The sequence below is a fragment of the Xyrauchen texanus genome, chromosome 2 (genome assembly GCF_025860055.1).
Source record: "Xyrauchen texanus isolate HMW12.3.18 chromosome 2, RBS_HiC_50CHRs, whole genome shotgun sequence".
Taxonomy (NCBI): domain Eukaryota; kingdom Metazoa; phylum Chordata; class Actinopteri; order Cypriniformes; family Catostomidae; genus Xyrauchen; species Xyrauchen texanus.
In genome coordinates this window covers 56034581-56049077 of record NC_068277.1, presented here as the reverse complement: position 1 = coordinate 56049077, position 14497 = coordinate 56034581, and the positions used below count along the sequence as shown (strand labels likewise).

The 14497-nt window shown below is 38.0% G+C and overlaps 1 protein-coding gene across 1 annotated transcript; it reads right to left on the bottom strand.

The window, feature by feature from the left end:
- Positions 1 to 5581: 5581 nt before the first annotated feature.
- LOC127661109 (perilipin-2-like) lies at positions 5582 to 13905 on the bottom strand. Its single transcript, XM_052151685.1, has 7 exons — positions 13755 to 13905; positions 13519 to 13552; positions 13073 to 13268; positions 12904 to 12986; positions 10862 to 11147; positions 8065 to 8249; positions 5582 to 6192 (listed from the first exon to the last, which is right to left on the bottom strand). Exons 2-7 carry the CDS (start codon positions 13546 to 13548, stop codon positions 5797 to 5799), a joined length of 1176 nt encoding a protein of 391 aa, XP_052007645.1. The 5' UTR covers positions 13549 to 13552; positions 13755 to 13905; the 3' UTR covers positions 5582 to 5796.
- Positions 13906 to 14497: the final 592 nt, after the last annotated feature.

The following is a 14497-nucleotide window of genomic DNA, read 5'->3' as shown; positions in this document are numbered from 1 at the left end:
TGAGTGCAGGTGGTCATAATGTTCAGGCTGATGCGCGTGAGAAGCGAGCATGAGTCAGAGGGGGGGAGATAGTTTACGAGCGAGAGATCGTAATGGCAAAACCGGGCGTGGAAGCCCGAGGGAGGAAACAGAGCGTACGAGCTCAAGGGAGCGGAGCGAGGAAGCGGGAATCGAGCACGCTCGCGGAGTGCATGTGTGCGTGCTCGTGGACGCGGAGATGGGGCAGAGGAGCGGGGTTCGTGACAGTTCTCTCAAAATGCAGGCCATTATATCAATTAACTCGTTCTGAATGTAATGATGGACATATTTTGCATTACCTGGCCCACTAGATAATTTTTTGGATACAGTGCTATCAAACTTCCCCAGCAGATGTAACATTTCAAGGAAATTTCCTCTGTTGGTGGACAGTTCATTCTCTCGGTGGCCTCTCTGACTAATGGTTTGACAAGCTGTAAAGTGCAGTGACTCAACAACTGCTCGCATGTAGATCCTGTTTTCTTTAACAATTTTCTTATGTCCATCGTCATGGAGGTGCGTCAAAATCCTCGATCCATTTTTCTCTCTCTCCTTAATCTCACACCACCCTTCCATTGCCACTTTGTGGGAAGCGCTGGTGTTATGTTGCGCCAGTTTCTCTCCTCCTTTTCTCCAGTTTTTAAACCCTTCCTGGGTGAAGCACATTTCTGAGTGACCACCAGATCCATGCACACTGTGAAAAAAATGACGACAGGCAAAACAAAAAGCCATGTCTTTTGACACAGAATATTCAAGCCACTGGTACTGTTTGAACCACGAGCAACTAAAACCCCTGGATGCTAGCTGCCCCTGCGATCCAAAAGAACGACGCGGGTATGATTTTAGTTGAGGCTGTCTTGGTTTCTCGGCTGGGCCATGGCTTAAATCCCCCGTTAAATCCACTCCACCGTCAGGATTCCCACCATCCGATGCCCGCTGTAGCGCTCGATGAGGCGCCATTTCTTTCCATCTGCTCACCTGTCGGGTATAAAGGGAAGGAAATGCGTCTGTCCATTAAGATATTTCCTTTTGAGCCGAGCGGTTGTGTGATCATCTGTATTCACTGACTGTTCACTTCATCTCTACAGAGCGTATGCTGTTGCTCGTATGCTCGGTTTCACCGGGTAAATCCCTACGAACCACCCGCACCCAGCACGCTCGTTTGCTTAGATTCGGGCTCGAGGTGAGAGCAGCTCGACTGGGCTGCAACACAGCCCTTATAAGTCTCACCTTGAAACATCTCCTCTCCCATTCGCTCAAACACAGAATCACGCTCACATCCCGGGCAAACTCAGCAGGGGATGCGCTTTCACGACAAGGTACACTCAGCGGAGAGTGGAGGCTCCAACCCCAGGCAGTCCAGCTGGTTTGGTAACAGTTCAGCAAAGCACAGGTAGACCTGTTTGCTTCCCAAGAGACCTCCCATTGCCCGCTCTGGTACTCCCTAATGGCGGCTCCCCTCGGGACAGATGCACTGGCACACTGCTTTTCCCCCAGTAAGCTTACTTGCACGGGTGCTGTGCAAGGTCAGGGAAGACGAGGAACAAGTCATTCTGGTGGCCCCCTACTGGCCCACTTGGACTTGGTTCTTGGATCTCGGATCTCGTGCTCCTCGCAAGGCGAATTCCCCTGAGGAAGGACCTTCTTTCTCAGGGACGGGGCATTCTCTAGCATCCGTGCCCAGACCTCTGGAAGCTCCACATCTGCCAAGATATAATTGGCCTACCACCTGCCACCGTAGACATGATCAACCAAGCCAGAGCTCCCTCTACCAGGCAAATTTATGCCCTGATGTGGCGAAACACGCTTGAGATGCGCAGTTTGGTCAGTGCTCTCATCCCTCCAAGAGAGGTTGGAGGGGAGGCTGTCCCCCTCCACCTTGAAGGTGTATGTAGCCGCTATTGCGGCCCACCACAACGCAGTGGACGGCAAGTCCTTGGGTAAGCGCGACTTGATTATCAGGTTCCTTATAGGTGCCCGGAGGTTAAATCCTCCCCAGCCAAGTCTGTTCCTCAATGGTCCTCTCGGGCCTTCAGCGACCCCCTTCCGAGCCACTTGACTCAGTTGAGCTCGAGGCCCTCTCCTTGAAGCCGGCCCTCCTGATCGCGCTCACCTCCATCAAAAGGGTTGGGGATCTGCAAGCGTTTTCAGTCCAGCAGACACCTATGTAGTCCTAAGACCGTCACCGGACTACATGCCCAAGGATCCTACGACCACCTTCAGGGACCAAGTAGTGAACCTGCAAGCGAAGCTGCCCCAGGAGGAGGCAGACCCAACCTTTTCGTCACAGTGTCTGGTGCGTGCTTTGCTTACTTATGTGGACCGCACGCAGAGCTTTAAATGTTCTGAGCAGCTCTTTGTCTGCTTTGGTGGACAGCGGAAAGGGAACGCTGTCTCCAAACAGAGGCTTTCCCACTGGGTCGTTGATGCCATAGCATTGGCCTATCACACCCAGGCCGTGCCCGCCCCATTATGGGTTCGCGCACACTCTACTAGAAGTATGGCATCCTCATGGGCACTGGCCAGTGGCATCTCCCTAGCAGACATATGCAGAGCAGTGGGCTTGGCAACACCCAATACCTTTACAAGATATTACAATCTCAGGGTTGAGTCGGTCTCGTCCCATGTTTTCTCATATCCGAGCCGGCAGGACTCGGTAACGCGAACAACTGACCTGGTGTACCACTTGCACCTAGCGCCTTTCCCCTCCACTGAGGCAATCATGTGCGCTGAGATCCCACTAACTCGGCTCCCTGGATGACTCCTCCCTAGCCCTCTGGTCCGTGAATTCAGCGGAGGAATTCCCCGACCAGACCCACTGTGGGTACTGAAACTACTCTGTACTGGAATAGGTGCTCCAAAGGATGGGCCCCTGTGTGGATTAATCCCCCTATGTGTTTTTTCTGCGGTACGGTCCCCCTACGTCCCCCTATTTTTTTATATAAGTGTATTTTTAATACATTCAGGCAGTGTTTAAATTGTTTTATGAATTTACTGTTAATATACAACTGTTAATAATAACTTGTATTGAAGATACAGATGAGAGTTCATTAAAACTTCACATTGTAGATCATAGGATATTTCAGAACTTACTTTTTTATTTGATATTATGTCAAATAATAACACACTGTGTGAATACAGTTAATAACATACCTCTACACAGATGAAGGTGAATGTACCTCGTGGTTAGGGCCGTGCAACTAATGTGGTCGTGCATGCAGCGCGAAGGCGGCATTACGCCCTCTATCGGTGAATTACTGTAGTCTTTTCTCGATCTTCTGGCATGATTACTGAATTCAGTTGTGCTGAAATTAATTGATCAAATAATTAATGACAAATAATCGATAATCGATTATTCATTAACATCCCTGTGCATCTCGTTTTGAAATCCACTCTCTTTGTCATATAGGTTTGGAAAAGCATGAGGGTGACAAAATGATGACATAATTTAGATTTTTGTGTGAACTGTCCCTTTAAATTGAGTATTTTTTTATTTAGTGTGTCCTGGCCAATATTGCAGTCATCTGCACTTAAGACTGCAATATTGGCCAGGACACACTAAATAAAAAAACACTCAAAAGCTTTCAGTTACCATGCCATTGTAGAGAAGCCCTATTTGCTCTCGGCCATGATTAATTTATTTCAGGAGCGGAAGTAAACGATAACAGGGCTGTTACCCACTAATTGTATTTAAATATAGTCTGTATTACAAATTTGCTGTATTATTCATTTATTTTTTACTTATATTGCCATTGTCTAGATCAATGCAATGGTTTCAGCCATCTGACTTCTGCTCTCTTTCCACTGTAGATCACAAGAGCATTAAGTCTGTGGAAATTGGGGGAGAGCTGATACTGGACTTGTACACACATCAAGCTGAACAAGTAATTTTTCACAGTAATGACACCAGGTGGATAGTCCTGTGGGAAAGAGGCAGAGTCACAAACAGGAAAGCCCATCTGAGAGAGAAAGATGACAGTTTGATCCTCAGGAGGGTTACGGACATCACTGCCGGCACATATAAATTGTTAGACTCGCAGGGATTGGCACTCAGCACAGTGAAGGTCTCAGTCAGTGGTATAAATTTTGTTGAATTTACACTCAAAAAATTATTTAAAAATGTACACATTTCACAATTGAATTGGGTAATCTATATATAAAGGGATATTTCACCCAATAACGTAAATTCTATCATCCTTTACTCTTGTTGTTCCAAACCTGTTTTCTCATCTGTGGAACACAAAAGGAAATGTTAGGCAGAATGTTAGACTTCATTCACTTTAATTTAATATTTTTTTCCATAAAAGAAAGTGAATTGTAAGTGAAGCTAACATTCCACCCAACATCTTGTTTTGTTTTCCACAGGATACAACTGAATAAATTATTACAGAATTTTCATTTTGGGCAAACAATTAATTTCAGTAATAGATAAATGTCATTCAAGGCATCAAGATCAAAGACTCTTTTTTTCTAAATTTCAGAACCTATGCCATTCAGGGAAGCAAATGTCCTGAAAAGTCAGAGTCCATTAGGTAAGCTACATCCAAACAGAGGTTGCCAAGGTACATCAGTAAAGGGAGGCATTACCTAGCAACTGAATTATATTTTAAGCAAACATTCAGCTTGTAACATGGTATTTTTAACTGGTTTCTTGCAGCATCTCTTCAGCTCTGACTGTTTTGTGTGTGTGTGCTTTCCCCCCTACTCTCACTCATTCTAGGTAAAGCTACATTGAATATGCATCCTGTAAGACTCATATTTTTTTTCCCTCACTTTTTATTTAAAGCTTCAATTCAATTGAGAGTAAACAGCAAGCCATCTCCTTTTCATTGTACTTTTAACAATCTTAGTCTGTGGGACAAGTTATTATAGTGCTTTGATGAAAATAAATTGTGAGAAGTTTTATTAACTGTAATTTAAAAGTTGGTTGTTCTCTGGAATCTATGAAACTAAATGAAGTAATCTTGAACTTGATGCATATAATTGTAAAATTCTGTTGCCCTCTCTCATCGACAAGTCCTGTAAGTTCTGTCCACAGAACTGCTGCTCACTAGATTTTGTTTTGCACCATTCAGGGTAAATTCTAGAGACTGTTGTGTGTGTGAAAATCCCAGGAGATCACAAATCTTAACCCCAAGGAAATGTGTTCTGTAAATGCATCCATATCGATGTAGGAGACAGACTGAGAATTACAAACAGAAACACTAGTCAGTGAGGCTAAGGTTTGTACTTATTTTTATAACAGATTTTATTAATTACATTTCAAAATATTATTTGTACTTATATAAGCCGTTTTTATTTTAACTTATTCTTTAATCAGATGTATTTCTTATTTACTTAGATATGTATTTGTTGCTTTATAAAATAAATAAATAGATCAAATGTACCTGTATGTATACAGAATATGAAGATACTATCTATTCTATCTTACTGAAGAGATATAAAGACACTGGTTTTTCCAGTTTTCAAGATTTTAGTAAAAAAATTACCTTTGTCAGTGAGGTCAAACATCCTCCCCCCAAATAAGACACACAGCTAAAATAAATATTTTATGTGTATTCTTTTATTAGAAATGTACAAAGGCAAAAAAAGAGACATTAAGGATTAGTTGTTTGCAATTTAGATTAGTAGGCCTAAAGTTGAGTATTTCACCAAATACTATTCAGTAAAGCACAAGCATATTATTTGATGACTGTATATTGTTTGCAAGTAGAGCCAGATTTTACTAGCAGCAATGCATGTCTGTAATCATGTTTGTTAGGTACATATGGTTAATTTTCTTTACTCCATTGACTGCATCTCCACTTCAGGCTGAGAGCTCCTTGATATACTGGTTTTAGGGCTGCTTGGAGTTGCACGTTCCATGCGTGGGTAAAATGGACCTACCAACCAATTAAGTGGGGTATTGTTGATTAGGTAGTCCATGACATTATCCATGGAGTCCCTTATTCTGTTGAGCTGAGATTGACTGGTGGCGAGGACTGTATCGGAGAGATCTCCCAAAACAGCAGCCTTACTGAAGCTTCTGTAGATCTCCATGGCTGACTGGCTGACAGAGAGAGCCTGGACCTGGATGTGCTGAGGGAGACCCTTAAAGCTGGACACTAAGACTAGACATGTGGTCTGAAGCTGCTGGCTGAAGTTGTGGGCAATGGTGAAGGTACGGGATTCGATTTGCTGGTGAAAAATATTAGTAAAACAAACAATAAATGTAATAGCATGCCCAACCCCAATAACGAAAAAGTTGGGACCGTATGAATAATGCTAATAAAAACGAAAAGCTTTTCACCCTTGAAAGCACTACAAATAAACATTTTATGTTTTACCTTGTTAATTTAATAGTTTTTTTTATGTACTGAAATTTCAAATCAGATGATTGCAACACACTCCAAAAAAGTTGGGACAGTTAGTGTTTACTACAATAAACATCAACATTTCTTCTAATAACACTTACAGTGCATATGGAAAGTATTAACAAAATGCGGAAGCGCTGTGAATACTTTCCGGATGCACTGTATTTAGCATTTAGGCACTGAATTTTCCCCAATTCATCCATTATGCAGGTCTTCAGCTGCACAATTGTACAGGGTCTTTGTTGCCATATTGTGTGCTTCATAATGCACCACACATTCTCAATTGGATATGGTCAGGACTGCAGGCAGGCCAATCTATCACCCGCTCTCTCTGCTTATTCGGGTAGTATGTAATTAGAAGTTGTCCTGCTGAAAATGCCAGGACATCCCTGGAAAAGACAGTACTGGATGGCAGTATATGCTGCTGCAAAATGTTCAAATCTGTCTGCATTAATGGTACCCTCACAGACGTGTAAGTTACCCATGCCATGGGCACTGACACACCCCTGGCCCATACAGACACTGGCTTTTGGACCGGAGGCTAATAACAGTTTGGATGTTCCTTTTTCTCTTTGGCCCGGAGAACACAACAGCTGTATTTTTCAAAAACGATTTGATATGTGGACTCATCGGACCAAAAAACAAGTTTCCACTGTTCTACTTTCTATCGAAGATGAGACCGAGCACAGAGAAGTTGGCAGCCCTTCTGGACAGTGTTGATTAGGGCTGCAACTAACGATTATTTTATAATCAATTAATCAACGATTATTAGAACGGTTATTCAACTATTCAGAGATTATTGCAACAATTAATCATTAGCTCTTATCCGATTATTCAGCTTGTGCCCTGACTTAAAAGGTTGTATTAAACATGCTTACTAACAATAATGAGAACAAAATCATCTTTTAAAAATACGAAAATTGTACTTTAACATTTTCTTTAAATAAGAATTTAAAGAAATTCACTGCAACAAAAAAAAAAAAAAAAAAACAATTGTTATCAAGTGGTTTTGTCTTGTTTTCCATTTAAAATAGTCTAAAAATTCATAAAACAAGATACATTTACTTGAGAAGCAACATATAAGATATTTAGACTTGCTTTAAGAGAATGTATCTTAAATATAAGTGTATTTTGTATACAAGTGCATTTTTCACTTGGATATACTTCAAGTGCAGTAAAGACAAAATATACTTATATTCAAGATCTATTCTCTAAGAGCAAGTATAAATATCGTATATGCTGCTTCAGAGGTGAATGCATCTTTTTTTAAAGGATTTTTAGATATTTTTTAATATTTGTATATTTAATATTATATTCAACATTCTCAGATAACAATTTTTTCTTCTGCAGTATAGTTACTAAAGTAAATGTACATTATTTTAAATTAATTTGAGATATTTTTATTGAAAACAAATCATAAACGTATTTTGTTGTAGTGTATAATGGGCCCGAAGTCTTCCTCTCTCACCTTTCTGCTCACTTCAATCCAGCTTTAACTAAAAAAATAAAAATAAAATAAAACTCTATTATTAATAAAGTTGCTCAAGTTTTATTTTCTCGTTATAAGCCTTTAAATTTGGGTATGCCACTGAAATAGGAAATCTTTAAAAAGAGCTTAAAGGGTTAACACAATGATTTTGCTGTACTTGTCTTTCCTTCAAGAAATGGAAATTGAGTTTAGCTCAGGTCAACCTACCAGATCCATGTTGTGGTTTAGTGGGGATATGGACTCTTGGCTGCATTGCACAGCATTGTGGACCTTGGCCACAGCTATCTGGTAAGCCCTGTCCCTCACTTTGCTGGAGAGAGACCCCAGCCTCACATAGTAACTGGGTGCATCTAGATCGTTGTCAAATCCTATCGCTGTCTTCTCTCCACATTCTAAAAGAATGTAAAAGAAAGACAAACAAACAGAGAAATGGGACAAAGAAACAGTTGTTAGATTATGGAATTTCCACAGGCATAATCTACAATTTATAGTCTAAACAGCTTTCATTTCTTTTTACCTCAGGAACCAGATTTTTCATTGTACATCTTGTGGTTACCTACAGTATCAAAATTGTTTAGTATAAATAAAAAAAAATATTTATTTTTTTAAATCAAATTGATTAAATCAATAACTGATTTAAAATTTATTTGGATTCATTTCATTTTATAAAACTGCATAGGCCCAACAATATGCAGGATTATTAAAATGATCATAGGCTAAATAGAAAATGTACAAGCCTAACAAATGAAATGGGACAAATAGTGGATAAGCATTAGCCATATTACCAAGTGACAGATGAATTTGCACAAAAATACTGTTGAGTTTGAATGCAGAGCCTTTGACATCAACAACAAAAGTCAAGGGTATGTTTTCTTCTTTTTGAAAGTTGATAAGCCTATTTATTTTGCTATCCTAACTCGGCACGGTTATATGGATAGTTGCATTTTATTGTTCACATTAAGCATTGTATTTTCCGTGCACTCCTTATGAGAACAGACCTGTGACCCAATTTTTGGTAATTGAGAACCACTGATCTAAACAAGGTTAGTGTATCTCTGGAAACAAATGAACTTTAGATTCCTAATAAAGTATCTCTTTGAGATGTGCTTAACTCTGATGTTCCACAAATGAATCAGATTAGTAGGCCAATTTCCCAAGACTCTAAATGCAATCTTATGAAATATTATGTGCTCAAAACAGTACTAGAAATGTATTCATACCACAATTGTAACATTATTAAAAAAGTATAAATTCAGACTTTTGACAATTTCTTTATTGTAATTTTTTTAACGTATCATTGTTATATAAGATTTTACATGGTTTTTCCCCACCACCTCTAAAACAATTTAGAAAACATAACACTACTGCAAAAATGTCCTCTTATAGAGGTGACTGTTAAATTAAATATAGATCAACACAATTTGGTAGTTCAGGCTTTTTTAGTTAAATATTGGAATTCCCTGCTGAGAACAATCAGAGAGTGCATTACACTAAAAATGTAATTATTATTATTAATATTATTATTTTTAATGTTCAATTGTGAACAAACTGCTTTCCAAGGCAGTACTCTAACTGCCGCCAAGGGTTGAAATTTAGCTTTAAGCTAATACTTATACAATATATAAATATATTTTGAAATGTCACTGAACAAATAAACAAATAAATAAAAAACATACAGTCAAATTATTTGAACAGAGTTGCTGTCGTTTCAATGTTTTTTAAAAACAAATTTAATATCATTAGTCACATGACATCACATCATAAGACCATCATAAGGGAAATCTTAAATATACATACTGTATGCAGTTTTCCAAGCACAGAAGGCATTTACAGATGAGCTGAATTAATTTTTTGGTGAACTATCCCTTTAAATAGATAGTTCAACAAAAAATTTTAATTGTCTCATCAATTACTCACCCTCGTGCCATCCCAAATGTGTGACTTTCTTGAATCTTCTGAACACAAACAAAGATTTTTAGAAGAATATTTCAGCTCTGTAGGTTCATAAAGTTTAAGTAAATGAATATAAAAAATTTTAAGCTCTAAAAGGACATAAAGGCAGAGGAAAAGTCATCCATAATACTCAAGTAGTTAAAAAAATTTTTTGGAAGCAATATGATAAGTGTGGGTGAGAAACAGATCAATATTGAAGACCTTTTTCACTATAAAGCTCCACTTTCACATTCTTTTGTTTTTGGCCATTCACATTCTTTGTGCAGAAGACCACCTACTGGACAGGGAGTTTATTTATAGTAAAAAAGGATTTAAAGGTGCACTCAGTAACTTTTGTCTTTGTGTCATCTTAGACTTACTCTGACACCTAGTGGCTTGGATGCAGCATCATTTTAAATCAATAGCTTTCAGTTTCAGATGCCATTAATATTATTAGTATTCACAGTCAGTATACACAGTCAGCCATGATTACTTTAATCAATGAGTGAAAGTGTCAAATAACAGGATGGTTACTCAAATTAAGTGAGTAGTATTCAGCTGGTCATGTGATTCTAACATGGAAGCCCCCATGTGCAGACCCTATCAATGTAAAATAAAACAGCTCTTATAATGTTACTGATATGACTGGAGTCTTCATTTTGATGTGAGTGTTCATTATGTCCTACATATATTGCATAATTACAATTCATATCTTTAGGAGTTCAACTTTTTAACGAGGAAACAATTACTGGGTGCACCTTTAAATAATTATCTGTTTCTTACACACACCTATCAAATCCGTTCTGAAGATATGGATTTAACCACTGGAGTCTTGTGGATTACTTTTATGCTGCCTGAATGTGCATTTTGGAGCTTTGAAATTTTGGAACCCACTTAATTGCATTTTGTGGATGTACTGTACAGAGCTGAGTTATTCTTCTAACAATCTTCATTTGTGTTCAGCAGAAGTAAGTAAGTCATACACATCTGGGATGGCATGCGGGTATATTACTACATGCATTTCCTGAAAACTTCCTAACATTAGGAAATGTCCATCCCATCACAGTCTCACCTTTTTCCTCTTCAGTTCCTAGTAAGTACTGCTCCACCAGAGTCTCAGACGTGCTCAGTGCTGTGTCCACTCCACTGCTGACCAGTTTCAACATCCTGCTGTCCATCACGGTTTGGACTCCACCACTGACCACTGTTCTGGTCTTTCCCATGCCGTCCTGCACTGCTCCACGGGTTTTGTCCATCACTCCACTAAGGGTGTGGGAGACAGTTTCCTTGGCACCATTCATGGTCCCTGTGACAGCTTCCTTAGCTCCTGTTACTGCCTCTCTGGCATTGGTGACAATCTGAGAGAGAAGTAAGAAGATTAAAATAATCTAGTTGTACTAATATACACAAGCATGAAAGCCAACTATATAGGTGATGAGTGTCTTTAAGGAGGAAAGAGAAACTACTTTTTAGCATTTAGACTATATTTAAATGGATTGTTCACTCAATTTAAATTATGTGAACATTTACTCAGCCTCATCTTGTTTTAGACCCATATGACTTTCTTTCTTGGTTGGAACACAAAAGGATATGTTAAGCAGAATTGTAGCTTCAGTCACAATTCACTTAAAAGTTTTTCCATACAATAAAAGTGAATGGTTCTGTCATTTTGCATTTCCATTTGAGTTTCAAGGAAGGATAGAAGTCAAAGTGGTTTAGAACTAGGGGTGTGCAGCAAAGCAATTATCTGTATCTGTATTTGTTCATATGACAAAATGACCTGTCTCTGTATTCGGACAGAACTGGGTGTGGGTGGGGCTTAAACCGGAAGTGCGTCAAAACAAATGTTTAAGTGTTACTCTTACATTTATAGTTTCTATTAATAAAATATGCCTTGTATATGCCTTTTCATAATAAAAGCCTAATAATAATAATTACAATTATTAAAAAAAAGTTTTCTTTGAACTGAATTTGTAGGCCATATTAACTGTGGTTTCTCCTGGTATTTCTGATATTTATAAACAGAAATTTAAATTGTCTCTGAATGTTTAACAAAATTATTCTGGAGGCAGGAAGTGTCAAGCAAAATGTTAAATTTCAAGCACACATTTTACAGAGCATAATAAATACAAATTCAAACATTAAAATAAATAAAATAAATCAATATAGCCTACTAAAAGGTGAAATTCCTGTAAGTCTAAGGAATTTTTGCAACCTGGTACCATGAGAACAGGCTGATTTTTTACAACTGGACACCATTATTTAGTTATACAATAATAATAATAATAATAATAATAATAATGTTACATTTATATAGCACCTTTTCAGAGCCCAAGAATACTTAACATTCTAAAATTTAGCACCGTTTAAAGAAGAAGAAAAAATGATGGAGTATGTTTCAGTTTCTTCGTTTTACATAAGCTGGAATATTCAGAATAGATGGAGCATTTAAACCTTTATGGAGCATTTTACATTTTCTTAACCAGATAATTAACCTAATCACTGATGTGGCTATAAATGTGTTGAACTTTAAGAGATGGATAGACGAGCTCCGATGTGAAATCATCACTTCAGGTCAGGAATTAGGTGCTCAGGTCTAGGCTATAAATGAATATATGGGAATCACATGGAAATTGTGTGATACTGTATATTAACATAGACGTTTCAAGAAGTGGAAAGTGTATATGATGTTGTATCTTAGTTAATGTTTCACTTGACAAGCTCCAGACTGCGCCCACCCGATCTAAAATCACACCATGTGCATTTTCATTCATTACACTTCAGAAATATTGGCTGCACAGATTTATAAATTAGTTGTCATTTTGGATATGTTTATTTAAAATGTCGCTTTGATCTTGTGCTTCTTGGATAATCAGTCAAACTAATATTTTTTTTTATTTAGCTTTTAAGTCATTATTCGTGCCTTTCCGAATAGGTTATTCAGCTTCGGGCACATCCCTATTTGGAACAACACAAGGGAGAATAAGCGATTATAGTATTTTCATTTTTGGGTGAACCGTCCCTATAAATAATAGGATATGTAAGGAACAATTGACAACAGACCATTGAATTATGTTCACCGTGGTGTAACAGTGTTTAAAGTTAACTAAATACCTGATCAGAGGGCTTGTGTAGGATAGGCAAAGTCTTCTCTATCTTATCCAGTCCTTTACATGCCAGGGTATTTGCCAAAGAGACTACAAAGGAAAACAATAACTTTAAACTCTACTTATTCATATTGTAATCTGCCCTGATTTCAGGTGTCAAACTAAAAACAACATACACTGAGGCTCGAGTTTTCCAATGAATGGTAAAGCACTGTTTAAAGCAGCTGAGGTTATGGTCTTCACACCATTCTCAGCCGCCTCGCAGACAAACTTCAAGTATGGATGATTATCTTTGGTGTTGCAGTACACATTTGACACCATGTCATAGGTAGAAATCACCAAGGGAAAATGAGCCATTCTGGCAACCACATTCTAGGAATAAATGACAAAGAGTCAGATTAAATTGATCAAATCATGGAGTAGACTAGTCAACAACTGTAATATATATATATATATATATATATATATATATATATATATATATATATATATATATATATATATATTACAGTTGTTGACTAGTATATATATTTAAAGCATATTATTATGTAGGAATAATGAAGAGTAGCCTTGTATTGGAAACAGGACTGCATATTAAGAACGACGATTCAAATAAACACACCTGGTTTGTAATAACTTCCATAGAAGCCATGACGCTGTAATAGGCACAATAAAAATGTAACATACATAATTACACCAACAAGAGAGAATTAAAAATGTGTTCAACTGTCTAAATAAAGGTTTCTTTTTCCAGAGAGAAAGTAAGCGTTAACCTAAACATTCATTAACGATTTGACGGGAAACTACACACAGAAAGAGCATTGAAAATTCAACAAGAAAAAATAAAACATTATTTACCTTTTGATTTTGTCTTCTGGCGTTTGGGACAAAATTAAGGAATTCACGAACAACTGGTCTGATGAAAAATGAGCGACTGTTACGGGTTTTATAGGGACTCCTAAAAGACTGTTGATGACGAAACGAGGAGGGATGTAGTCCAAAGGTCAGGCGCGCGATGAAGGGGATTTCTACGGTCACTGTATGTCACTGAATGTGAACGACAATGAGTTGAACACCTCTTTAGGGTGTTGTGAAACTCGTGCGCATAAAGCTGGTTTGACGTATACTGTACACTAATGTGTTATGGTGGAGTAACTTCCCTTTTTTTTGACCTACTAGCAATCTAGGTGAAAGTTCACACATCATAAAAATAAATATTCGGAACCCAGCTATAAAACCATATAATAAATAGTTAATATAAGGAGTATGTGTTTTATGATCCGTGATCTAATACACGTTATTGGGTCATCAATTTGTGGTGACAATGTGATGAGATGGAAGAGAACTAAAAACAAGGGAATAACACCCCATATGATGTCACATAAAATGTGTCTTTAAAATGTTGTTCAAATGAATTGTACAGCAGAAATAATCAGCGAATTATATCAACAGCAGACAGATCGAAGCAATGTAATCTAGACTCAAAGTAATAATTGTGTGCAATAATTGTGTTTGAGGGGATCTTCACAGGCTGTGTGGTCACATTTGATAATGTCATGTTGTAATCCAGTTTTGTGTAAATATTTGCTTTGGAGCTATGA